This window comes from Mytilus californianus, unplaced genomic scaffold, assembly GCF_021869535.1.
Source record: "Mytilus californianus isolate M0D057914Y unplaced genomic scaffold, xbMytCali1.0.p SCAF_2, whole genome shotgun sequence".
NCBI classification, from domain to species: Eukaryota; Metazoa; Mollusca; class Bivalvia; order Mytilida; family Mytilidae; genus Mytilus; species Mytilus californianus.
In genome coordinates, this window is record NW_026262668.1 from 13848351 (window position 1) to 13875901 (window position 27551).

Consider the following 27551-nt stretch of genomic DNA (forward strand, 5'->3'; position numbering starts at 1 on the left):
ATGAAAGACAAGCAACAGTCTATTAAATACTACATAGAAAACTAAAGACTGAGGGACACGAACTCCACCAACAACTGGGGGTGATCTCAGGTGCTGTGGAAAATGTATGTTATAAAAATAAAGAGATGTGGTATGATTGCCAATGAGACAACTATCCACCAAAGTTCAAATCAAGTTAATGTAAACAATTACAGGTAATAATATACCATACATGATCTGAGGTAAACATCAGAAAGTAAAAACAAATTTCACAATTGACAGTTTACCATAGCAACAAACCATGAGCAAATAGTATCTTCTGGTCTGTGCAATCGTCTGTTTTTCTGTCAAGAAAAAGGTTTAAGAATTTGGTTAATTTAGTTTATAAGGATGTTGTAGTCACCCTACTTGAAACTTAGTACACCTGTTCGTTATGATGTAAACTTTCTGAATTTTCTGGCAAATAATGTTTATGACTTCAATTTCATGGTTCGCTGAACATGCAAATGTGATATTGTAACTGAGGTTAAGTTTTTGGTTTTTGGGTAGTTTATCATCAAGTTTTGGTCAGATCCAATTGAAACTTAGTTCACAAGTTCATTAGGATGTGAACTTTTTAAATTAATTGTCAAATTACAGTTATTACACTGTTTCCACGGTTCAATAAACAAGGAAAGTAATAGTAATAATGTAAGCAAGGCAATATTCTTATTTGTTAAATTACTTAATTTTCCTTGAAATGTATGATTTTATTTAGTATATTTGGATTGGGACTCTAAAACAATATTTTTATATTTGGTGGGAATATGAATAAGGTTCTCTTAAATGAATTTGTTGTACTTTTTGCTGTGGCCAATGTTTTCACAAAGCATATGGACCTTATAATGTTCTTTCTCCATTGAAGATCAAAGTTTATACTAAATTAAGGATATTATCATGATCACATCCTCAATATTGTTTTTTTACACAGCTCTGACTTTGTAAGAACAAAAAGGGCATTAAATCAATGATCAATATTTGTTATCCTATGTATGTATCATAATATTTCATGAAATCAATAAGGGCAATATTTTCCCGAAATAATGGATTAAGAAGAATTATTTTTGCCTTTTGGTTCAAAAATTTGAAAGGTTGTGAGATTTTGAAAACTGGTTTTCATATGGGATTTTTACCTTTTTTTGCTTTATCCTGTAGAACATAATAATCTCAACAAACAGATTAAAAGATAGTGATCAAATTTTCATTTTTCCAAATCTAAATTTGAAAAATAATTCATTTCTTTAATGCTATTTTTCAGCTTATGTTTTTTGTAAGCCAAGGTAAATCTATGGTTCTCACAAACATGCACCAATCCCTGTTTATTTAGGTTTTACAGCACAAGAATTTTTCACACAATGTCAATCAAGACTTTAACTTAATTAATTTGAACTGTGCTTTAAATAGGACAGTTTATGTTAATTTAACTCCATCGTCTATCACTTCAGTTAGAACATGTATACCAAAGCTTTAGCCAAAATTATATATTTGTATTTTTTTTCAAGCATGGAATTTTCAGATTGAATTTGTTAGTCACAGTTATCTCCTTTGTCAGACATCTTCCATTTTCAATGCATGAATTTTTTTGGTGGTAAGCTTTTAGAAAATGAAAATCTTGTCTGTCAGTTGTTATACCCATAAGTTTGATAAATAATTGCAAGTATAAATAACCTTGTTGAAATAGTGAGATCATGAAATTGGAATATAGCCGTAATTTTGATTAGCCAATTGCTGTATACTAGTATGTGTGTATGTTATGAAGAGTTTTAAAAGATCAGTTATTTAACTTCCACTCAATGAGTGTTATGTCACATACACAGAGTGTTATGCCACATACACAGAGTGTCATGCCACATACACAGAGTGTCATGCCACATACACAGAGTGTTATGCCACATACACAGAGTGTTTTAACCCAGGGAGTTGGTGGTATACTGTATCACCTTGTCATTCATTTGTCAGTGCTGAGGGGCCTGATGGGTTATTTTCGTTCTTCGTGATCGGCGCATTTTCGCTATCGTGATCCGTTTTTCTACAGATTTTTTTTTTTTTATATTTTCGTGATCCATGATCATGGAAATTTATTTTCTGTGAATTGTGATTGACAAAAAAATCAAATCGTGAATCGTGATGAGACCCCCCATCAGGCCCCTCAGTGGTTCTATTTGTTCCTCCTAAATATTGTTACATATTCTTAGTTCTGTTTTAAAGAGAGATTTCATAGTTGGTCTAAAATTTTATAATGTTAAGTTGTATTATGTAAAAATTGAAAACAACAGATCATAAATTTCATACATTCAAAGCGCTTATTTGTATTTACCTTCATCAGGAACGCTCAGTGTAAGCGATATTCAGATCTGCCATCACTTTCTATTTGATGATACTTTGATGTTAATTATACCCACTTGGAAAGAAATATTTCTTAAATTCTACTAACAAGTTGGTGTAAACTTTTTACAACATTGTTTTCCCAGTAATGTGACTTTTATAAGACAGAGAAATCATCAATCTAAAAATTTTCCTTCAACTTTCACTGTGCCACATAATAACAATGAAAAATAAAAGTTTTGGTTTGTGTCATTAACTATAACAATAATATGAGTGCAAAAATATTTTGTCATCATTCTTCAAGATCATGGATCATTACTGTGGATTCATTTATTTCCATGTTTACCAATTTTCGTGGATTAAGGAAAACTTGCATTTTCGTTAGTACAAAATATATTTGATTTCATGATTTTGCCAAAGTCTGCATATAAGCCTTCAGAAAATTTGTTATTTCTTGAACATTTGAATTCTTGGGTCATCTGTCACAACGATATCTATAAAATTGGTATCCCAAGTATAATAATGAATCCACAGTATAACAATAACACGAGTGCAAAAATCATTGTAATCATGTGCAAGGTATGAATCATTATTATGCCATAACTCTAGAAGTGACGGCCATATTGTTTAGGTTATGAATCATTATTATACCATAACTCTAGAAGTGACGGCCATATTGTTTAGGTCATGGGTCATTATTATACCATAACTCTAGAAGTGACGGTCATATTGTTTAGGTCATGGGTCATTATTATACCATAACTCTAGAAGTGACGGCCATATTGTTTAGGTCATGGGTCATTATTATACCATAACTCTAGAAGTGACGGTCTTATTGTTTAGGTCATGGGTCATTATTTTACCCCATCTCTAGAAGTGACGGCCATATTGTTTAGGTCATGGGTCATTATTATACCCCAACTCTAGAAGTGACGGCCATATTGTTTAGGTCATGGGTCATTATTATACCCCAATTCTAGAAGTGACTCAGATACCTACTTCCTTTTTGTAGATACTTTGAATGTTTAGTATGTTGAATGAACTTAAAAAATATATCAAACTTTTCTCAGAAACTACAGGGGGCCTTGGTGGTCGAGTGGTCTGAGTAGTCGAACTACTGTATCACTAGCCTTTCAAGCTGAGTTTGAATCCAGCACATGTCAGGTGCACTGGTCTCCAATCTTTATTGACTAGGATTATCAGTTTTCTTACCAAAGGTCTGTGGTTCGCTCCAGGTACTCCAGCTTCCTCCACCGATAAAAACTGACTGCCATGAAATAGCACAATAGTACAGAATGAATTGTTAAAACACCAATCAATCAATCTCAGAAACTACTGTCAGAACAGAATAACTTGTAACGTGTGTGCACGTTTTGGATCTGTCTGACACAGAGTTCCTGTTTTCTGATTCCTTGAAATATGAGTGAGGGGATACTTAGCCCAATACTGCATCCACAGCAAGTCAATTTAGTTCCTTGTACGTTCATCAAAATTTGACGAATCTCTGTTTATAGGCCCATGATTTGGAGAACAAATATTAAATATCAATATTTCACTACTGCAAGCTTTAACTATAGTAAAAGTGAATCAAAAACATATAAATTGCCTTGACCAACATTTTATCCTGGAGTGAGTTTAATAAGTTTTAATCTTAGAAACTTAGGATGATGTATTACCATGGTAATAATTTAACTTTATGCTTTTTTAGGAAAATATATTATTATGACAGTTTGTATTGTATGACCTAAATTTAACCTTGGGTGACATCTATCCCAGCATCCTTTGCTGATTTATCTGTTGTAACCTTCTTATGTGGTGTAACCCAGCTCAGTAACATTTGGGTCACCATAACTTGGTTCAAATTTTGTATTTAGTATCGTATCTTATAAAATATTCACATTGCATTATCAAAAAGTGTCTTCTTTACAAACACGGCAGGGCTGTCTTTGGTGACTTTGAAATATCTCTCTCTAAATTATAGTGTTAAAATGGATATCATATTTAGTTTTACTTTTACCACTTAGTAGTTATTGTCCCCCGCACTATGCATTGCGGGGGACATGGAAATACCGGGCAGCGGTCCGTCTGGTTCTTGTTAGCCCTCTTACTTGTACAATTCTCACCAGATTTTTATGAAACTTATATCATATCATCAGCAATGTTTGAGACAAGTTCGAAAAATCATTTTTGCCGATCAATTATTTTTAAAAGAGTTATTCCCCTTGTAAACATTAATTATATGGAAAATTGCATCTTTAGGGCTCTCATTTGTACAATTCTTGCCAGAGTTTTGTGAAACTTATAACTTAGGTTTATATCAGCAATGACTTGAACGAGTTAGAAAATCAGTGCCGATCAATTATTTTTAAAAGAGTTATGTCCCTTGGAAATATTGATTAAATGAAAAATTGCATTGTTAGTGCTCTTATATTTACAATTCTTGCCAGAATTTTATAAAACTTATATCATAGGTTTATATCAGCAATGTCTTTGACACTTTTGAAAATAAGTGCTGGTCAATTATTTTTTATCGAGTTTTGTACCTTGGAAATATTAATTATATTGGAAATTGCATTGTATTTGCTCTGAATAAAATTGAGAATGGAAATGGGGAATGTGTCAAAGAGACAACAACCCGACCAAAGAGCAGAAAACAGCCGAAGGCCACCAAGGGTCTTCAACACATTGAGAAAATCCCGCACCCGGAGGCGGGTTTCAGCTCCAAAACATATAAATGAACTAGAATTAAAAAACATACAAGACTAACAAAGGCCAGAGGCTCCTGACTTGGGACAGGCGCAAAAATGCGGCGGGGTTAAACATGTTTTGTGAGATCTCAACTCTCCCCTATACCTCTAGCCAATGTAGAATAAACAAACACACAGCAATATGCACAGTAAAACTCAGTTCAAAAGAAGTCTGAGTCCGATGTCAGAAAAAGTAACAAAAGAAACTAAGCAAAATGACAATGATACATAAATTTACAAAGGACTACTAGCAGTTACTGACATGCCAGCTCCAGACCTCAATTAAACTGATTGAAAGATTATGTCTTCATCATATGAAAATCAAGCTCAATCCTTCCTGTTAGGGGTTTAGTATCATACCATCATAAAATATATGAGAAGAACATAACCTGTATCATGCCAACAACTGGTTTTAGAATAAATGTGTTTATTTCCGATGCAAAAACCCTATGAGTGAATCAATATTAATACCAAAATATACCATCTTTAATGACCTGACAACAGTATTGTAACTATATCCCTTCTGAATAAGTCTGTTTAAAGGTTTGGTTAGCTTTTGAGGTGAATGCTGACATTTTTGTGCTTTGTATAGAATATTACCATAAAAGATTGGATGTGAAATACCTGAACGTATAAGATGTCTGCATGTTGATTTATATTTACGAAGCCTTCATTTCTCTAAGATATTTATAAAAAGTTTTAAAGAACAAAATAAAAGTTTTTTTTTTTTTTATAGTTATTGCCCTTGTACCTTGGATAGATAAAATATGTGCAACGTGGGGGACATTGGAACTCTGTTCTTTTATTAATAAATAATTGAATGGTCACATACAGTTACAAATAATAAATGAATCCAATCGTAAATTTACAACTTTTTTTATGTTATATGTAAAGTTCTGACAGCTGAAATCATTTATCTGTTAATCAGTTTTCTTCTCACTGATCAGTTTTATTAGAAATATAGTAAGCACTATTTCAAACATTATCAGTTCATTGCTCAGATGACAAAAACTTTATTTAAGTGACTTTATCCTACATTTACCATTATTACTATAAATTCAGAAATTATTGCTATGTTTTTATAAGTGTGAACAAATGTGACAGTATTGCGTTCGATTCATAAAATAGTATCCTGCTGTTGTCTTTTGCAGGAAAGACAGAGAAATTCAGAAGTCAAAGGGAACAAAAAAGGGTTACAAAGAACAGACTCAACTACATTTGAAGGCCCTGTAAGTATTTGATAGTAAACTTTTCATAAAGTACAGTACAAAAAGTCATATTTGTGCAGTAAAGGAAATTTATTGTTGTTGAGGACAAGTACAAAAATTTAGCACCAATTTAAGAAAAAAACAATTTTTTTTTAAAAGGTGAGTTCTTTTTATACATTTTTAAATATGCCAATATCAGTATGAAATTATATTGGAAGGGAGAGAGGCAGAGAAAATTGAGTACCTATTTTATGTAGTCAGCCCCTCTTACAGTGTTCAACCATTTACTTTTTTTTTCAGATATGTGACTTAATAATTTTTCCATTTTTGCTTCAAGCAACTGAAAATAATTTGGTATATTCCATATCCCTTAGTTTCATGCCCCTAAGATATTTGAATAAAAGAAGGAGATATGGTGTAATTATTAAGGACACAGTAACCCAGCAACAAGAGATGAGATGACATTGTGATACGGTAGCCAAGTATCAATACAATGTATAAAAATGACGACTGTACATCAACTCCAATCACTAAACATTGACAGAAGATCCTTAACCAGTGAAAAGGTTCCTAACTTGGGAAAGGCCTTACAACAAATAAACAAAGCTCTTTAATATATACAATAGTTTATATTGTACAACCAATGAACAAGGCTCTTATATACGATAGTTGTCTTAGAGCCAATAAAAAAAGCTCTTATTTACAATAGTTATCTTACAACCAATAAGCAAGGCTCTTATATTCCATAGTTGTATGAGAGAATATGTATTAATAATTACTTTTTTATTTTACAGGGTTCATTTCAAATCACTCCATTACCAGGCACACATCCATTGCTCATCTTTCTAAATCCAAAAAGTGGCGGAAAACAAGGTGCTAAGTAAGTTATCTCCCTTTAAATTTTCTTGAAATATTTAAAAATCTTTAGTGATGCCCTAAAACATTCAGATAACAAGGTTGTGTTTTTTTACAAACGAGTATCCCTCATTAAATCAAACTACCTGGTGTGTTGTTCCCCTTTAATCACATTACAAATTGAATTGTCTCCCTTTAGATCAACAGGTTTGGATTCTTAATCACATGAATACATTGATTCTCTCCTATAAACACAAGCATCAAAGTGTTAATGAAAGGAGATGTGAAAACACACATTTATGAGAGGTCATTATATGACCTTCAGGGATTATTAGGCACCTAAACCAAAATTATGATTACTCTTAGAAAATACAGCAGTTAGTTAAAATTACAAGTGACTCAATACCAAGTTTATGAAGTAGTGCTATAATTTATAACAAAATTTGACATTCAACATTAATATCATGTATCTAAAAACGGTTTATTTAATCATAACCTATATGTGAAAAATTGACAGAAGTGGGTCTGTTTCATATTTGATTAATGTACTCTAGAATAGATTTAGGAAAGATACTTTATTTAGGACAGTGCAAAATGCATAAAATTTCAAACGATTAACTAAGTATCAATGCCTTCCAATTGACTCCTATCATCTCACTTTAACCCATATTTATGGAAAGGCCCCTATACTGTTCAAGTGACAAATTGCAAATAACTTTATTGTATTTTGTAGGTTATTGAGAAAATTTCAGTATCTGTTGAATCCCCGACAGGTGTATGATATGTTAAAAGGAGGACCAATGCAGGGGTAATTTGATAGTTTATACTGTAATATTATTTAGCTCACCTTTCCCAAAGGTCCAGTGTAAGCTATTTTCCTCACACTGATTTCATTGTCCTTTTGTCGTCCATCTGTAAAACATTGCAAAAGGTTTTTCCTCTAAAGCCATGTGGCTATTTGAAATTACAATTTTAAATATGAAATAAGAAGATGTAGCATAATTGCCAATGAGACAACTTTCCAAATAAAGTAGATGTTAGCATAATTGCCAATGAGACAACTTTCCAAATGAAGTAGATGTTAGCATAATTGCCAATGAGACAACTTTCCAAATGAAGTAGATGTTAGCATAATTGCCAATGAGACAACTTTCCAAATGAAGTAGATGTTAGCATAATTGCCAATGAGACAACTTTCCAAATGAAGTAGATGTTAGCATAATTGCCAATGAGACAACTTTCCAAATAAAGTAGATGTTAGCATAATTGCCAATGAGACAACTTTCCAAATGAAGTAGATGTTAGCATAATTGCCAATGAGACAACTTTCCAAATGAAGTAGATGTTAGCATAATTGCCAATGAGACAACTTTCCAAATGAATTAGATGTTAGCATAATTGCCAATGAGACAACTTTCCAAATGAAGTAGATGTTAGCATAATTGCCAATGAGACAACTTTTCAAATGAAGTAGATGTTAGCATAATTGCCAATGAGACAACTTTCCAAATGAAGTAGATGTTAGCATAATTGCCAATGAAACAACTTTCCAAATAAAGTAGATGTTAGCAACTTTAAGTCACCATACAACCTTCAACAAGGTAAAGTCTCCTGAAATGATTTTTAATGAATTTAAGCGATTTTAGTTCAGATAAATATATAGTACAATTCTAAGCTATGACACCACACATTATGCTTGAAACTGCCTCTAAACAGGGTCCAATACACACTGCACCATCAGATAGAAAAAAAATTGGCAGTCCAGAGTCAATTTTGTGGGTCAGGACTGACAATGTTTGGCATGGCACATATTAATCTCAGAATTATAAAAAGCACAATACAATATGAAGTTGTCTTAACTCTCCTTCATAGATATAAGAAGATGTGGTATGTCTGCCAATGAGACAACTCTCCATCCAAGTCACAATTTATAAAAGTAAACCATTATAGGTCAAAGTACGGTCTTCATGTTCAGACATTATTAATGATTTGCATTGAATTAGTTACAATTTATTGTGTCACACTCATCATCAACCTTGATTGTCAACACTTTCAGATGAGAACTTATATTTACTGTACATATTATTGTAATCAGTGCATTCGATATTTTAAGTTGAACTTATGTTATATTTAATTTGACAGTTTACAGTTTTTTCATGACGTCCCAGGAGCCAGAATATTAGCCTGTGGAGGAGATGGTACTGTGGGATGGCTAATAGATGCCATGGGTAATACTTATAGTATGGCAAGCTTAAATTGCCTAGAATCTGGACAAGTTGTAAATAATTTAACATAGACAGTTGGATAACATCAAAGTACAGGTTAAATAGATGTTTGAAGATCAATATAAGGTTGTAATTAATGGAAAATTGTCCACATCATACAAGAGCTTTATTTACCCCAAAGTCTAGGCAAAGTATTAATCTATTTCAAGACAAACAGCTGAAGATTTTACTCTAAATTCTTAAATTCTTGATATCAAAAAATACTTAAAAAGAGTGGTGACAAATAGAGAGAATATTTCAGAATTTAGACAGGCATACACATATGTAGCAAGGTTAGAATGTGAGTAATTAGGCAAATATACATGTAGCAGGGTTAGAATGTGAGTACTCAGGCAAATAATATACATGTAGCAGGGTTAGACTGTGAGTACTCAGGCAAATAATATACATGTAGCAGGGTTAGACTGTGAGTACTCAGGCAAATAATATACATGTAGCAGGGTTAGACTGTGAGTAATCAGGTAAATATACATGTAGCAGGGTTAGAATGTGAATACTGGGGCAAATAATATACATATAGCAGGGTTAGAATGTGAGTAATCAGGTAAATATACATGTAGCAGGCTTGGATTGTGAGTACTCAAGCCCTCAGAGTATTAGTTTTTACTGGTGGACACACAAATTCGCCCGAAGACAACTCAGATTGTCTACAAAAAAGACAACTCAGACAGTCAATAAGGTCTTTAAAGTTGACTCAGAGCATCTATAAGTTAACTCAGACTGTCTATGAATGGTCATGATGTATTGCTGTTTTCTGTGTAGGGTAGTGAGGCTTCACCATTCTGTTTTTGTACTTGTGTCTGTGACTTTTGAGAAGTCTGTAGGTCTGGTATCATAGGGTGTAGTAAAAGATAGGTGGGTGCTTTCAGCTGTTGGAACATGTATACATTGCATGCACATAAATTATAGTCGTACTTTGTCTTTTTTTTATTTAAAATATAGAATCGCCATGAGGAAGTTAAAATTCCTCTTTTAATACTTTGTCTGATTTGTCATTATACATGGATTTTATTAGCATTCCACAGAGTCCAGTATTCGCACTCATTCCCAATGACAAAACCCCTACAATTTCGGGAGGAAAAATTCCCAAATGAGATAATTTTATGGACATTTACCCGCCTGATTGAAAATTGTTCAAGTTACAGTTTCACCTATATTATTCATGACAGAGATGTTTTTTTGTTTAATCGCTAGCTTTATGCCGAAAATCGCAAACAAGTAATGTGTAAACCCAAGTAAAAACATTTCTGACTTATAAGATACAACTTTGACAAATGGCCACTATAAACCAGTAATGTAAACAAATGTAATACAGGATCAGATCGAATTAAATTCGCTGCAGGTGATTTTGCCGATCAAATTAAATTTGCCACAGGTGACAAAATATAGTTATTAAATATAAACTCATGAATTGAAAACCAAAAGATTTATAAAAAAGAAAGAAAAAACAGGAAATATTTTTTACAGAAACTTGGACATTTTTATTCCACAAATGTTCTAACCCGAATAATTCAGTCGTTATATTCCGCTGATCTACGAAGGCTACATTAACGCCTGAACGTCTTCCTCGATAAAGACCGTCAACTGGAAAATTCACACCGCTATGCAATATGGGAATTTTGATTTAAGTTGGCAGCTAAAGAAGGAGGAGTTCCGGATGTTAATTGATGTTAAATGATGTAAACTGATGTTAATTGATGTTAATTAATTATTATCGGATTTGTGTTAATTGAACACACGTGTTTGGTAAGACAATTACAAGACAGTTGCGCAGACTCATTATCCTGATCGCCGCCGATTGGCTCTCTCTCACAGAGAGCAGGCGACGCGGCCAATGATCATAAGGAGTTCAAGCCCTCGTGTAGGAGAAAATCGGACACGGAAAGGGCTTGAATTATTCGAGTTACAAATGTTCATGTCAAAGTCCAATAAATTCCAGAAAACAGACCTTTCCTGGGATTTATTTCTATTCTCTGTGTCTTTGTTGATATAAAACTTTTTTGACCTTTGCATTTTTTACTTGGTATTGTTTCAAGCAATTAACAAGTTTAAAAAATCCTTTACAATGTTTTATGTTCAAAGGTTTATACCTAATATATGAGTAAAAAACCTGAATGTGTTAAAGCTTCATTTTATTCAAAGAAGGAAAAAACATTTTTTTCAAAAAAATGTCTCTGGGGGAAAATACTAGTAAATGATGAATATTCAGTACAAATCACTTTCTGTTTTAATTGTAAGATTGTTTCTAAAAAGGTGATCAGGATCTTTAAATCCTGATTTTCACTTATCTAATATTTATACCAAAAAATTTGTGAACTTTAGACTTTTACATATGAATATATATTACAGATAAGATGAATTACACAGAAAGACCTGCAGTAGCCGTATTACCCCTCGGTACAGGGAATGATTTAGCCAGATGTTTACGTTGGGGTGGGGGTAAGTACTAACAACTAAATAGCTCATTTCTGGCACAAATTTTGCTAAATTAACACAGAGTTAAAAATTGCACTAAATAGTTTGTTCTCCATTGGTTACATTATATATAATACACATGTGTAAATATCATTTTGGTGATGGTTGCATTTTTTGCTATTTCTCAGAGTCTGTATAAAAATTAAGATAACACTTCATAAAATTGGTGTGTCAGGAGATTTGTTTTAGAATTAAGTTATTGGTGATCAACATTACACTCTTACAATGAAAGCAGCAATCCTAGGTGAGACACAGGGTTCCAAGGAATCTTTTACAAATTTTTCTGTGCATCACATAGTTTATTAGTAATTGGATTCTCTTTTAAGGTTATGAAGGAGAGAGTTTGAACAAGATTTTATTCCGTGTATCACATAGCTTACCAATAATGATGGATAGATGGAAGATTGATTTCAGTAAACCAGAAGAAGGAGAAGAGGAGGAAGGGGATCCCATACCTTATAACATTATCAATAATTATTTCTCCATTGGAGTTGTAAGTCTTAGTGATTATAGCATTGTCAATAATTATATTTCTACTGGAGTTAAATGAGTAGAAAAACTAGTTTAACCCTCCAAAATGTTCATGTGCCTGGCCCAACACCTATACATGGTATAAAAATTCTTTAAAATCTTTATTTCTTGATAAAATCTCTTGACTATGGCTTATTGTGAAAATTAGACAAGTTCTAATTGAGTTATCCCCTTTGAATAAAGAAAAAGCTATTAATTTTCAGGCATATTGATATTGAGCATGTGCCTCAAAGACCCAGCAGAGTATCTATCCAGTGAAGGGGAAGCCCTGCCTAAGATTTTAAGAGTGCTCCAAAAGTTTTATTTTTGTATATTGGGGCTCTGTTTTTACAAATTTGGTTTCCAGGTTAATATGACTTTTTTTTTATTGTTCATCAACATGATCAATATTATTTGGTATGTCAGGGAGCATCCATCCATGTGCAGTTTGTGGAGCATGGGTTGACCGTGCCAAATTCCTACTTGTAATCATATTATTGGTATTCTCCTGTTCTTGTTTAAGTTACTAGGTTTGTATTTGCCATTGTTTTTGATGGTGTTTTCTTAGTTTACAGATATGTTTATGCGTGCTTTTTCGACCGCAAAAAAAAATTGCGGTCATCTATTGGTATGACGTTGGTGTCGTCGTCCAAAGACACATTTGGTTTCCGAACAATAACTTTAGTTTAAGTGAATGGATCTCTATGAATTTTTACCAGAAGGTTCAATACCACAAAAGGAAAGTTGGGATTGATTTTGGGGGTGTTAGTACCAACAGTTTAGGAATTAGGGGCCAAAAATAAGCATTTTTGTAGTTTCCAGACAATAATTTGTGTGTTAGTGTATGGATCTCTCTGAAATTGTACAACAAGGTTCTATATCACAAAGGGAAGGCTGGGATTGAGTTTGGGGTTAATTGCCCCAAACGTTCAGGAATTGGGGGCCAAAAACAAGCATTTTTCTAGTTTCCAGACAATAACTTGTGTTTAAATGTATGGTTCTCTCTAAAATTGTACTACAAGGTTCCATACCATAAAGGGAAGGCTGGGATTGAGTTTGGGGTAATTTCTCCAAAAGGGGGGTGGGGGGTTCAAAAAGTTGGGATTTTTTTTTTCCAATTTTTTTGGGGGAGGGGTTCATTTTTTTTCTTGAAAATTTTTGAAATCTTCAATTGCTCAGTATTGTGCAATATCACAGTATAGCACAATAGCAAGAAATCTTCAATTGCACAGTATTGCGCAATAGCACAGTATTGCACAATAGCACAGTATTGAGCAATAGCAAGAAATCTTCAACTGCACAGTATTGCGCAATAGCAAGAAATCTTCAATTGCACAGTATTGCGCAATAGCAAAAAATCTTCAATTGCGCAGTATTGCGCAATAGCAAGAAATCTTCAATTGCACAGTATTGTACAATACCAAGAAATCTTCAATTGCACAGTATTTCGCAATAGCAAGAAATCTTCAATTGGAAACAAATACAAATGTTTTAACCAATTTTGATGGGACTACTTAAGTCTTTAATTTTTGGGGGTTCTAACCTTGTATAATTTTTTTGGATATTGGGCCCCATTTTTAAATTGGTCTACATTGAGGTCAAAAGTGTCCAAAAATAAACTTTGTTTGATTTCATCAAAAACTGAACTTTTGCGGCTGTATGATATGCTGAATCTTATTGTGCATTTAGATTTTTATTTTGGGCCCTGTTTTCAAATTAGTTCATATTAAGGTTTGAAGGGTCCAAAATTAAACTTTGTTTGATTTCAACTAAAATTAAATTATTGGTGTTTTTTTTTATATGCTGAATCTAACCATGTTGTTAGATTTTGGATATCAGACCATTCTAGGTAAATTAAATGTCCCATTTCAAATTTTTAAGATCTTTGACCACATTTATTTTGTGTCAGAAACCTATATTATGTCAAAAATTTGATCACAATCCAAATTCAGAAAGTATCAAGATTGAATGTTGTGTCCCAACTTGCCCCAACTGTTCAGGGTTCGACCTCTGCTGTCATATCAGGCTGCGCTCAGCGAAGCATTTTATTGGTGTTTTGTTGGTTGCTGTCTCCAGGTCAATTATACCACAGTTTCCTGATAGTTTTATTGAATCTTGTAGACGTTAGGTAAGAACTACTGGTTGCATTTTGCTGTTAGATTATTGCCTCATTTATTTATACCACACAGATTTTTTATTTGTACCTTTAAGTACAAATTATAAGGATTAATGTTGGGAAGTATAGTCTCTCTGTGACTTTGAGATGTAGAACTGCAATAAAAATCTCTTTTCCTTTGCTTGAGATTTTGTTAAGTGTGTGTAGGGATTTAGTGTTATTAGTTGATGCACAATACCACTTCTTTTCCACTCTATTGTTGGCAGGGTGATATGTATGGTGTTGTCAGTCAAGATAACAGTTCTGTCATACTGTAATCACTAGCCAGTCAACACTGAGGTTGTGAGTTCGTACCCTGCTCATGCGGGTACACTCGACTCCAATCTTAATTGACTAGGATTGTCAGTTTTCCTACCAAAGGTAATGGTTTTCTCGGGGGACTCTGGCTTCCTCCACCAATAAAAACTGACTTTCATGAAATAGCACAATAGTGTTGAAAGTCGCTTTAAACACCAATCCATTGATCTGTCATACATGCAACACTTGCATGACTTGACATTACAGTTGTTTCTTTTTGCCATTTTTTTATCTCGGCTTTGATGCTTTTGTAATAAAAAAAATTACACAGGAGAAGTTATCTTGTTTCATACTACACTAAGAATGGTACAACTCATTTATAAGTAAATCCATTGTATTAAAGAATAAAAACACAGTCACATTTGTCAAAAAATCATTATGAAATCATTATATATATGTTTTTACTCTATATTTATGAAGTTTGGAAACAGTTAGAAACTCCCATAACAGAAAACTGAGGATGTTGGTTTTTTTTTATTATTATAGAAGTATTTTTTGAAAAAAAAAAAAATATTCATATGTATTTCTATCAGAATGTAAAATAAATTTGAAATTACTTTGATTTGATTTATCGGTTATATCGTTATCGGGAAGACAACCTTTTTGCTGCACTGGTTATTTTATATATATCGAACTGAGCAGCAGACTGAAAACAACGTCTTGCATTGATTGTATCACCCATCATCTGATGTGCAATACCAAGACAGACTATGAAATTTAATGAAGGATGTCCATGTAAAATTTCATGTTTAAAATAATCAATAATGATCTCATGTAAAATTTGATGAAATGTTCTACATGATGTAATATCACCTTGATGGTAGTAACACAGGAAAGTCAGAAATACCCCAAACACTGCGGGTTCAATAAACATGATATTGTCTGTAACATCCATTTGTAGTTCTTGTGGAATATATAAGGACTTTTGTTGAAAGTAAGCAGAACCAAGTGTTAGTATTTTTAATACCTTATGAGGTCTTTTTTTTTTTATTGAATTCAGCACAGATTCCTGGTTTGGATTTACACCATTCCATTCTGCCATTTGATCCATCAATTTCTCTTTTAAAACATATTCTAGTATACTTAATGATGTTAAGTAATTTTTATGAACATAAAAGAAAGAGGCCAACTTCAGCCATCCAGATACTGCATCTGATTGTGTTCCTATCAACAGATGACTCAGGTCATGTTTGTATTTATAATATTGATGTTTGTTGTTTGAATTTGGTAGTTGTTGTAAAGTCTCTGTTTCTAACTGATATGCTTGTGAAAGAAATATTGTAAAGATGCCTCTTGATAACATTGTTCTTGAATGATGTAGCAAGTTTTTTAGCATGGCTACATGACAGTTTTTGGAAATATTTATAGGATAATCATGCATTGAGTATGTTTTCATCCTTGAGACGTTGATTACTAAGGGTAGTCTTGTAAAATCATGCAGAGTCTGTGAATTTATGAAACAGTGAATTCCTTGTTCATATGAATTCTTTAGGATATTGTTTATTTTAAGTTTGTTGTCACTATTAAATCGTAAATAAAACAAATTATTGTCAGGAATAAAATAATGTAATAAAGTTGAATATTCAACACAGTATAGCAGTCTTTGTAAGCAAGCCATGAAGCATGGTATAATATTGTCTGGTCTCCAAACTGAGGGGTCTGATTCTTCTAATATCCAAAACATCAAAGTCTTCAGGAAATAGGAACACAATAAACCTTTCAAATGTTGGTGCATGTCTACAATTTCTTTGAGCAGGATTTTTAACAAGGCATATACTAATAACTGAGTATGACTGAAGGAAATATTAGAAATTTTTCAGCAACAGAAAAAGACATTCTCCATTCGAGATTTTCATTGGTGGATCCTTTGCAGCCAATTGGTACAAATAACACACCACAGGATGCTATTTTAGTAATAAGTTCTGGTGTAGGCCATGTTGTGCGTGGCCTACTAACCCATGAGTGTGCTTGAGTTATCCATGTAACACATTTAAGGCAAAATGCTAAATCATATAGATCATTCGGATCTGATAAACATGGTCCATGAATTTTATTTAGTGAAAACATTCTTTTTAGATAAAAAGATTTATATAGTTCATTTGAGAGCTTATTCATCAGACAAGTTTTCTTTAGAATAATTTTTTCAGATTTTGAATGGAAAATGTAGTCATCTGGAAGACGTAATTGTGTGAAACATGGATGTGTATCCTCTGTATCCATAACTAGAGGAATCCCATAGAATTGAAGAACAGAATCTCTTTCTGATTCAAAAACTGTAAATATAGGATCAATATACATCATATCAAGGTCACTGCCTTTTAAGTCTAGTCCTTCACCTTTACTTCCACTACTTATCTTTGGTATGTCTGCTTTACCAAAGTCACTTATAATAAAAGCCAATCTCCTTACTCTAACTTCCTCCTCAGAACCAACCTTCTGGCAAAGGTACTCATAAAAATGAACGGATAGACTTTTATCTATGGACATTTTCACTGGTATCTCTCAAGTCTGTAAAATGTATAATAATTTTCATACAGTTTAGATTACATTAAATTAAATGTAAATTCAAAAATTTTTAATGCATATATTGTTTAAAATCTTCTACAAATTAAGAATAATGCAACATAAGTTAATATGGCAATTCCTGTACATAACGAAGTAAAATAGCATCTGGTAAAACTATTGCCAAGGTCAGTCGATGATATTTTCTCCATTCTGACACAGCCTACTGAATTATATTTAAGGTATACATAGCATGAATGAAATTACAGATATTATATTGTAATCTGAGTAAACTAAACATTTACTAAAATTTGAATATAAGTCACCAGTTCTGTGCTTAAAAATTCTTTTAAAAAGGGTGAACATGGATGCATATATTTAGTTTTAAGTTTAAGTGTTAATTTAAAGTCAATAGATAAGATAAAAGAATTCTTACCTTTAGGTTTATTATTAATCTTTCTCCCTTTTGTAAAATAGGCAGAGGTTTTATTGTACAATAGAAAATTTACATTGCCAAAAGTCCTACTGACTTATAGCTAGAAAGTGCTAGAAATGATGATGAAAACTCCTACTGACATATATATATTAGCTAGTAATTTCTAGAAATGATGATTAAATGACAAAATTTCCAAGAAGGAAAGTAGTAATATTGTTTTAATAAGTAGGGATTTTCTCTATCAGTTTATGAAATCTTAAGAGAAACAAGTGTAAATGATGAGGTTCTGCAAGGGAAGTACAGAGAAACAAGTGTAAATGATGAGGTTCTGCAATGGGAGTACAGAGAAACAAGTATAAATGATGAGGTTCTACAAGGGGAGTTCAGAGAAACAAGTGTAAATGATGAGGTTCTGCAATGGGAGTACAGAGAAACAAGTGTAAATGATGAGGTTCTACAAGGGGAGTTCAGAGAAACAAGTGTAAATGATGAGGTTCTGCAAGGGGAGTACAGAGAAACAAGTGTAAATGATGAGGTTCTGCAAGGGGAGTACAGAGAAACAAGTGTAAATGATGAGGTTCTGCAAGGGGAGTACAGAGAAACAAGTGTGAATGATGAGGTTCTGCAATGGGAGTACAAAGAAACAAGTGTAAATGATGAGGTTCTACAAGGGGAGTTCAGAGAAACAAGTGTTAATGATGAGGTTCTACAAGGGGAGTACAGAGAAACAAGTGTACATAATGAGGTTCTGCAAAGGGAATACAAATAAATCATATGCATTACATTTGTTGAAGTTATTGTATTTTTTAAAACAGTTTTGTAACAGGTAATTGGTGGTGACAAAGTTTGAGAGAATGATAAACCACTTTCTATCTGTCACAAAAAACTTGTAACCCAAAAAAAAAAAAAAATTCCTATTGAATAACACTCCCACAAAATTAAAAATGACCAAACAAAGGTATAAAACTGTATGTCGGGTTGTTGTCTCTTTGACACATTCCCCATTTCCATTCTCAATTTTATGGTTTAAAAAAGAGAGTATTGCTACCATAAGAACCTATTACCCTTTATGTTTATGCTTTCTTGTAAAGTTTGTCAGTTGAGTGAGATTAAATGAATAATTGTTAAAAAACAAAGGGATAATACATTAAAGTTAATGAATTTACTCAACATTTTTATTAAGTCACATGACCTATCTGTTGTGGTTATTGTCACTCTTCTGTATATTATTAGAATAACCTTTCCCTCTGAAACCACCAGGCCAATTGAAACCAAACTTGATTGCAATCCTCTTAAGGGTATCTAGTTTCAAATGTATTCTTGTCATTTCTGCCAATCAACATGGACAAGGCTACTAAAATGAGAACATGAAGGAAAAAAAACAGGCAAAGTGGTATTTTTTTCTGGCTTTCGTTGTAAATATTAAATTTCAGTTCTGGTTGTGTGATAAGAACATATACATCTTTGGTCTCTGGTGGAGAGTTGTCTCATTTGCAATCATACCATATCTTCTTATTTTTATATATATACATGTTTGGTCTCTGGTGGAGAGTTGTCTCATTTGCAATCATACCATATCTTCTTATTTATATATATATATATACATGTTTGGTCTCTGGTGGAGAGTTGTCTCAGTGGCAGTCATACCATATCTTCTTATTTTTATATATATATATACATGTTTGGTCTCTGGTGGAGAGTTGTCTCAGTGGCAATTATACCATATCTTCTTATTTTTATATATATATATACATGTTTGGTCTCTGGTGGAGAGTTGTCTCAGTGGCAATCATACCTTATCCCCGGCTTAGTATATTTCTAGGATTTTGATTGGTTAACGCACGTCGTTACAAAACCCATAGCCCCTGGGTGTTGCTAACCAATATACCCGGACGTTGCTACCCATTACAACGGGGAACATCACACGCGTTTTCCTTAGTTCCATGGTTGTTCCTTGTGAAATATCGAATTCTGTAGATTATCCATGATGTCTGTAATTAAATATTTAATCAACTAACGATTTTATCTTATTATGTCGATCATTTGCACTCATTTTAGTAAATGCATCACTTGGCTGCCACATTGTCATTGAATTGGACTACTGACCTAGCTATGCAAATGACCCACGTTGACGTCACACCGTCTATGATGTAATTCTCACAACATTGAGCGCCATATTCGACCCATTCCCGTTTCTCTGTCTCTGGATTTAAAACATCTTATAATTGACTACCTGTAGGGTTCTACCACAGGTAGTACCTTACACCCCGTTAAAAATATGTCAAATTCCCAAATTTCAATAAAAGATTTTTAAAAAATGGAAAAAAAAACGTTGCTTTCACGTCACATTTTGTGGTTGAATTTCTCTAAAAATCGCAAGATTTGGACTAAGACCGGGGATAAATTCGTTATCTACGTTCATATCCGTAGATATGGATATTTTAACACCCTTCAGTACCCTGTACACTCTTCGGCTTCGCCTCAGGGTGTACTTGGATACTTCAGGGTGTTAAAATATCCATATCTACTGATATGAACGTAGATAACTTATAATATCTTCTTATTTTTTTATCTATACATGTTTGGTCTCTGGTGGAGAGTTGTCTCAGTGGCAATCATACCATATCTTCTTATTTTTTATATATACATGTTTGGTCTCTGGTGGAGAGTTGTCTCAGTGGCAATCATACCATATCTTCTTGTTTTTTTATATATACATGTTTGGTCTCTGGTGGAGAGTCGTCTCAGTTGCAATCATACCATATCTTCTTATTTTTTATATATACATGTTTGGTCTCTGGTGGAGAGTTGTCTCAGTGGCAATCATACCATATCTTCTTGTTTATTTATATATACATGTTTGGTCTCTGGTGGAGAGTTGTCTCAGTGACAATCATACCATATCTTCATATTTTTTATATATACATGTTAGGTCTTTGGTGGAGAGTTGTCTCAGTGGCAATCATACCTTATCTTCTTATTTTTTATATATACACGTTAGGTCTTTGGTGGAGAGTTGTCTCAGTGGCAATCATACCATATCTTCATATTTTTTATATATACATGTTTGGTCTCTGGTGGAGAGTTGTCTCAGTGGCAATCATACCATATCTTCTTATTTTTTATATATACATGTTAGGTCTCTGGTGGAGAGTTGTCTCAGTGGCAATCATACCATATCTTCTTATTTTTATATATACCTGTTAGGTCTCTGGTGGAGAGTTGTCTCAGTGGCAATCATACCATATCTTCTTATTTTTATATATACCTGTTAGGTCTCTGGTGGAGAGTTGTCTCAGTGGCAATCATACCATATCTTCTTATTTTTATATATAGTTGGAGATAAATACTGAATATTGTTCCAGTTGTCCTTGTGCTATTGACCTGATAACTGCCTGTAGACATATATTTTTTTTTAAATAGCTGTTTGTTTTTTCCAACCTTGTCAGCCAGCCTTGAGGATAATGTGATATGTGTAATGAGAAGATAGGTCTCATGTGTTAGTTTTGGGTTTCTTTAAAATTATAGTTTTCTCTTCTTTCTGTATTTCTATAGTGTAGTATGCTCAGATTTAGTATTTAGGTATGAACTACCTACTTACAGATAACATGATAAATCTATTTTACTTCATTTATTTTCGTGATTTAAGGAAAACGAAGTCTGCACACAAGTCTATAGGAAATTTGTCATTCGTTGAACATTTAATTTTGTGGTTCACCTGTACCCACGAAATCCACGAAAATTGGTATCCAACAAATAATAACGAATACACAGTAGTTGAAGAGATCTTTGATATATGAACAACCAAACTTTTACTTATACAGTTGGAAGAATACATTTAATAGTTTGAAATGAGAAGTTCAGGTCCTTTATTGAAGTGAGTATGCAAGTGATCTCAGGTTAAGCTGGATTTCAGAAACCCTTGTCTTTTTGTTCATGTGCTAATTAATTTTGTGACCTTTTGACCATTTTCAGGTTGGATATGATTTTGAAGTTGGTACAAAATAATTTTTCTTTCCTTTTAGTTGCAGCAAATAAATAGATTATCTCCCTTTGTATATATTTCAGGATGCTTCCATATGTCATCGATTCCATGTAATGAGAGAAAAACATCCAGAAAAATTCAACAGCAGGTAATTTTACAAGTAAAAATAATTAGAACAAATGGTTTTGGTTTTTTTTTTATCAGTTTTTATTCATTTGTTTGAAAAAAGAAATAGTAAGATCTGCAGTATATAAATGTCAATTACAATAATCTAAAACCAAATGAGAAAATTATAAAAATCAAAAGGATGGAAGAAAGGTTGAATTGTGTAAATTAGAAATAAATTCCATGCAAAACTATAGCATCATACAAAAACAATTGTTTGCTGAATTAGAACAAAGACATGATAGTATGACTTTAAATTATATAGAATTATGTGTTTGGTTATTCAGGTAACATATTACCTGCTGTTTCAACTCAAAAACCTATCTAAGTCAAAACTGAAACAAAAACAACTTACCTCGAATCTTTACCTATTATGTTAGCTTTTTGCTTTTATCATATTAATTGTTGGTTTACTGCTGCATTGACATATTTTCCAAATCTCCCTTTTATTCATATTTTCAAGGTAATTACTATTGCTTTAGGGCTTCTATTGTTTTGCATTTCATGCAAACTGCATAAATTGCTTAAACAGTTTTATTTTGAGATCTTCTCATTAATATTTAGAAATAAACATGTACTCAAACAGATACTTGTTACAAAGATGTTACTGTTGGTTTAGTTTATTTTTGGGTGGGTCAAAGAAGGCTTTTATCAAGTGTGAAAATGGCCATTGCTTTTATCTCAAAAACTAGAACAGACAGGTAGATACTGTAAACACCAATTCAAAATCTTACAAAACAATTGTTTGCTGAATTAGAACAAAGACATGATAGTATGACTTTAAATTATATAGAATTATGTGTTTGGTTATTCAGGTAACATATTACCTGCTGTTTCAACTCAAAAACCTATCTAAGTCAAAACTGAAACAAAAACAACTTACCTCGAATCTTTACCTATTATGTTAGCTTTTTGCTTTTATCATATTAATTGTTGGTTTACTGCTGCATTGACATATTTTCCAAATCTCCCTTTTATTCATATTTTCAAGGTAATTACTATTGCTTTAGAGCTTCTATTGTTTTGCATTTCATGCAAACTGCATAAATTGCTTAAACAGTTTTATTTTGAGATCTTCTCATTAATATTTAGAAATAAACATGTACTCAAACAGATACTTGTTACAAAGATGTTACTGTTGGTTTAGTTTATTTTTGGGTGGGTCAAAGAAGGCTTTTATCAAGTGTGAAAATGGCCATTGCTTTTATCTCAAAAACTAGAACAGACAGGTAGATACTGTAAACACCAATTCAAAATCTTACAAAACAATTGTTTGCTGAATTAGAACAAAGACATGATAGTATGACTTTAAATTATATAGAATTATGTGTTTGGTTATTCAGGTAACATATTACCTGCTGTTTCAACTCAAAAACCTATCTAAGTCAAAACTGAAACAAAAACAACTTACCTCGAATCTTTACCTATTATGTTAGCTTTTTGCTTTTATCATATTAATTGTTGGTTTACTGCTGCATTGACATATTTTCCAAATCTCCCTTTTATTCATATTTTCAAGGTAATTACTATTATATTTGAAAAAATTGTGGGAAAAGGGGAAATGAGGGTCACAAAGGAGTGGTTAACTTTGTTACATTTGTAAAGCAGGATTAAGTAGAGGTAAAACAGGGGAATAGTAGTACTTACTAGATAAATCTGGTAAAACAGGGGAATAGTAGTACTTACTAGATAAATCTGGTAAAACAGGGGAATAGTAGTACTTACTAGATAAATCTGGTGAAACAGGGGAATAGTAGTACTTACTAGATAAATCTGGTAAAACAGGGGAATAGTAGTACTTACTAGATAAATCTGGTGAAACAGGGGAATAGTAGTACTTACTAGATAAATCTGGTGAAACAGGGGAATAGTAGTACTTACTAGATAAATCTGGTGAAACAGGGGAATAGTAGTACTTACTAGATAAATCTGGTGAAACAGGGGAATAGTAGTACTTACTAGATAAATCTGGTAAAACAGGGGAATAGTAGTACTTACTAGATAAATCTGGTAAAACAGGGGAATAGTAGTACTTACTAGATAAATCTGGTGAAACAGGGGAATAGTAGTACTTACTAGATAAATCTGGTAAAACAGGGGAATAGTAGTACTTACTAGATAAATCTGGTAAAACAGGGGAATAGTAGTACTTACTAGATAAATCTGGTAAAACAGGGGAATAGTAGTACTTACTAGATAAATCAGGGGAATAGTAGTACTTACTAGATAAATCAGGGGAATAGTAGTACTTACTAGATAAATCTGGTAAAACAGGGGAATAGTAGTACTTACTAGATAAATCTGGTAAAACAGGGGAATAGTAGTACTTACTAGATAAATCTGGTGAAACAGGGGAATAGTAGTACTTACTAGATAAATCTGGTAAAACAGGGGAATAGTAGTACTTACTAGATAAATCTGGTAAAACAGGGGAATAGTAGTACTTACTAGATAAATCTGGTGAAACAGGGGAATAGTAGTACTTACTAGATAAATCTGGTAAAACAGGGGAATAGTAGTACTTACTAGATAAATCTGGTAAAACAGGGGAATAGTAGTACTTACTAGATAAATCTGGTAAAACAGGGGAATAGTAGTACTTACTAGATAAATCAGGGGAATAGTAGTACTTACTAGATAAATCAGGGGAATAGTAGTACTTACTAGATAAATCTGGTAAAACAGGGGAATAGTAGTACTTACTAGATAAATCTGGTAAAACAGGGGAATAGTAGTACTTACTAGATAAATCTGGTGAAACAGGGGAATAGTAGTACTTACTAGATAAATCTGGTAAAACAGGGGAATAGTAGTACTTACTAGATAAATCTGGTAAAACAGGGGAATAGTAGTACTTACTAGATAAATCAGGGGAATAGTAGTACTTACTAGGTAAATCAGGGGAATAGTAGTACTTACTAGGTAAATCAGGGGAATAGTAGTACTTACTAGATAAATCTGGTAAAACAGGGGAATAGTAGTACTTACTAGATAAATCAGGGGAATAGTAGTACTTACTAGGTAAATCAGGGGAATAGTAGTACTTACTAGGTAAATCAGGGGAATAGTAGTACTTACTAGATAAATCAGGGGAATAGTAGTACTTACTAGGTAAATCAGGGGAATAGTAGTACTTACTAGATAAATCTGGTAAAACAGGGGAATAGTAGTACTTACTAGATAAATCTGGTAAAACAGGGGAATAGTAGTACTTACTAGATAAATCAGGGGAATAGTAGTACTTACTAGGTAAATCAGGGGAATAGTAGTACTTACTAGGTAAATCAGGGGAATAGTAGTACTTACTAGATAAATCTGGTAAAACAGGGGAATAGTAGTACTTACTAGATAAATCAGGGGAATAGTAGTACTTACTAGGTAAATCAGGGGAATAGTAGTACTTACTAGGTAAATCAGGGGAATAGTAGTACTTACTAGATAAATCAGGGGAATAGTAGTACTTACTAGGTAAATCAGGGGAATAGTAGTACTTACTAGATAAATCTGGTAAAACAGGGGAATAGTAGTACTTACTAGATAAATCAGGGGAATAGTAGTATTACTAGGTAAATCAGGGGAATAGTAGTACTTACTAGATAAATCAGGGGAATAGTAGTACTTACTAGGTAAATCAGGGGAATAGTAGTACTTACTAGATAAATCAGGGGAATAGTAGTACTTACTAGGTAAATCAGGGGAATAGTAGTACTTACTAGATAAATCAGGGGAATAGTAGTACTTACTAGATAAATCAGGGGAATAGTAGTACTTACTAGATAAATCAGGGGAATAGTAGTACTTACTAGATAAATCAGGGGAATAGTAGTACTTACTAGATAAATCTGGTAAAACAGGGGAATAGTAGTACTTACTAGATAAATCTGGTAAAACAGGGGAATAGTAGTACTTACTAGATAAATCTGGTGAAACAGTTTTAAAGAAAAAAGAGGAACAAAACAGAAAGGGGAAACTTTGAAATTTTAAGATGTGAAACCTTGAAGAAAGAAAAATATGAAATGGGAATTAATTGGAGAATATATGGATGAATGTCACCCTTCCTGTACTTTCTGTTTTCATTGCAACAACACACTTAATGTTTGTTAACAAGAATTGACTTTTACATTCAGAGTGCAAATTTTGTAAAATTGAATGTTTTTTTTTAATTTCAGGATGAAAAATAAACTCTGGTATTTTGAATTTGGAACGTCCGAAACTTTATCTGCAACTTGTAAAGCTTTACATGAAAATATTGATATAATGGTGAGTGAAATATTATTTTTAGATCTTTTCAAATACTTCTAGGAGTTAGGAATATTGAGGACAATAACATCAACTAAAATATATGCTTTGCAATTAAATGAATCAGAAATTTGGAATTTTTTTTTGGGGTGAGTGGAACTTTTATTTATGGGCATATATGTATGGGAGGTTGACAACAAAGATTATTTCCTTATTCAATTGTGATAGTTTCATTTCCCTGTTACAGCTGATATACTTGAGTGTGTACAAGGAATGATAAAGTTAGTTTGTTTGTAAATCCCTATTTCCTTTGTTTACTTCCCAGTGAAAAATTTACATTAGTTATTGCTATTCATTCAGATCATCAGACAGATAACAAAATAGATGTAAAAAAAACTGTTTGGATATAAAAATAAGAAGATGTGGTATGATTGCCAATGAGACAACTCTCCACCAGAGATCAAATGACAAAGAAGTTTACAATTATAGGTCACCATACAGCCTTCAACAATGAGCAAAACCCATATCGCATAGTCAGCTATAAAAGACCCTCAAATGACAAATGTTAAACAATTCAAATCGGAAAACTAACAGCCTGATTTATGTACAAATCAAATATGATATACAGCAACAAATAGTTTGTTTCTTTACTTACAATAATTAATAAAGAAATCATGGTTCACCTGACAAAGAAACAAACTTTACTTGTATGTATAATTACACACTCAAAATTATCGGCTGTAAATGGTGGGATAAAGAATATTTCAAACCAGTGAAAATGTAGATATGTTATAATGAAAGATTTGATTTAATTCTTTGATAATGTACACTTGAGACCGTCAGTATGAGCGTCTTAAAGGAAAAGATATAAAGCTATTTTGTAGCCCGTTGAATTCAAATCAAGTTTTATGAATCTGTCAATTAATTTATCCTTAAGATATTGACATTCAGAAGAAATTATTATGTCAGCCATCAATGTTAATATGTTTGAGTAAAGATTGGACAAAATGTTACAGGCTTGATATCTATATTTAGTAGTGAATGACAAATGCATCTATCTGTTCTACCAACAATTATGGACAAAGGAAGATAACTCAATGCAAAATATTGCCTTTAAAATGTAAAATGAAAGCAACCTTTAGCCCTCTGTGCTCAGACACAAGCACTTTGATTGAATTTTGTCTTGGATCTTTGCTTGCTTTAGGGCTTCTTTTGTTTTGCATTTCATGCAAACTGCATAAATTGCTGAAAAAGTTTTATTTTGAGATCTTCTCATTAATATTTAGAAATAAACATGTACTCAAACAGATATTTGTTACAAAGATGTC

At 32.6% G+C, this 27551-nt stretch overlaps 1 protein-coding gene and 1 long non-coding RNA gene across 9 annotated transcripts in view; both read left to right on the forward strand.

Annotated features, from left to right (window-relative positions):
* The window catches only part of LOC127729292 (diacylglycerol kinase beta-like), a 138928-nt gene that overhangs the window by 84592 nt on the left and 26785 nt on the right, over positions 1-27551 (forward strand). Inside the window, exons 15-22 of the mRNA XM_052237031.1 lie at positions 6242-6319; positions 7093-7178; positions 7887-7961; positions 9296-9381; positions 11788-11877; positions 12240-12406; positions 21903-21967; positions 26154-26244. Of these exons, the coding sequence (XP_052092991.1) occupies positions 6242-6319; positions 7093-7178; positions 7887-7961; positions 9296-9381; positions 11788-11877; positions 12240-12406; positions 21903-21967; positions 26154-26244 (738 nt within the window). The remainder of the gene's footprint in view (positions 1-6241; positions 6320-7092; positions 7179-7886; positions 7962-9295; positions 9382-11787; positions 11878-12239; positions 12407-21902; positions 21968-26153; positions 26245-27551) is intronic.
* Positions 23614-25887, forward strand: LOC127729293 (uncharacterized). 8 transcript variants are annotated; one of them, XR_007994574.1, is made up of 4 exons: positions 23614-25134; positions 25183-25491; positions 25560-25670; positions 25701-25887. It is a non-coding gene; the product is annotated as an uncharacterized LOC127729293 (long non-coding RNA). The 8 variants fall into 8 exon arrangements; XR_007994576.1 differs by having other exon boundaries at positions 25761-25887; XR_007994579.1 differs by having other exon boundaries at positions 25560-25610; positions 25641-25887.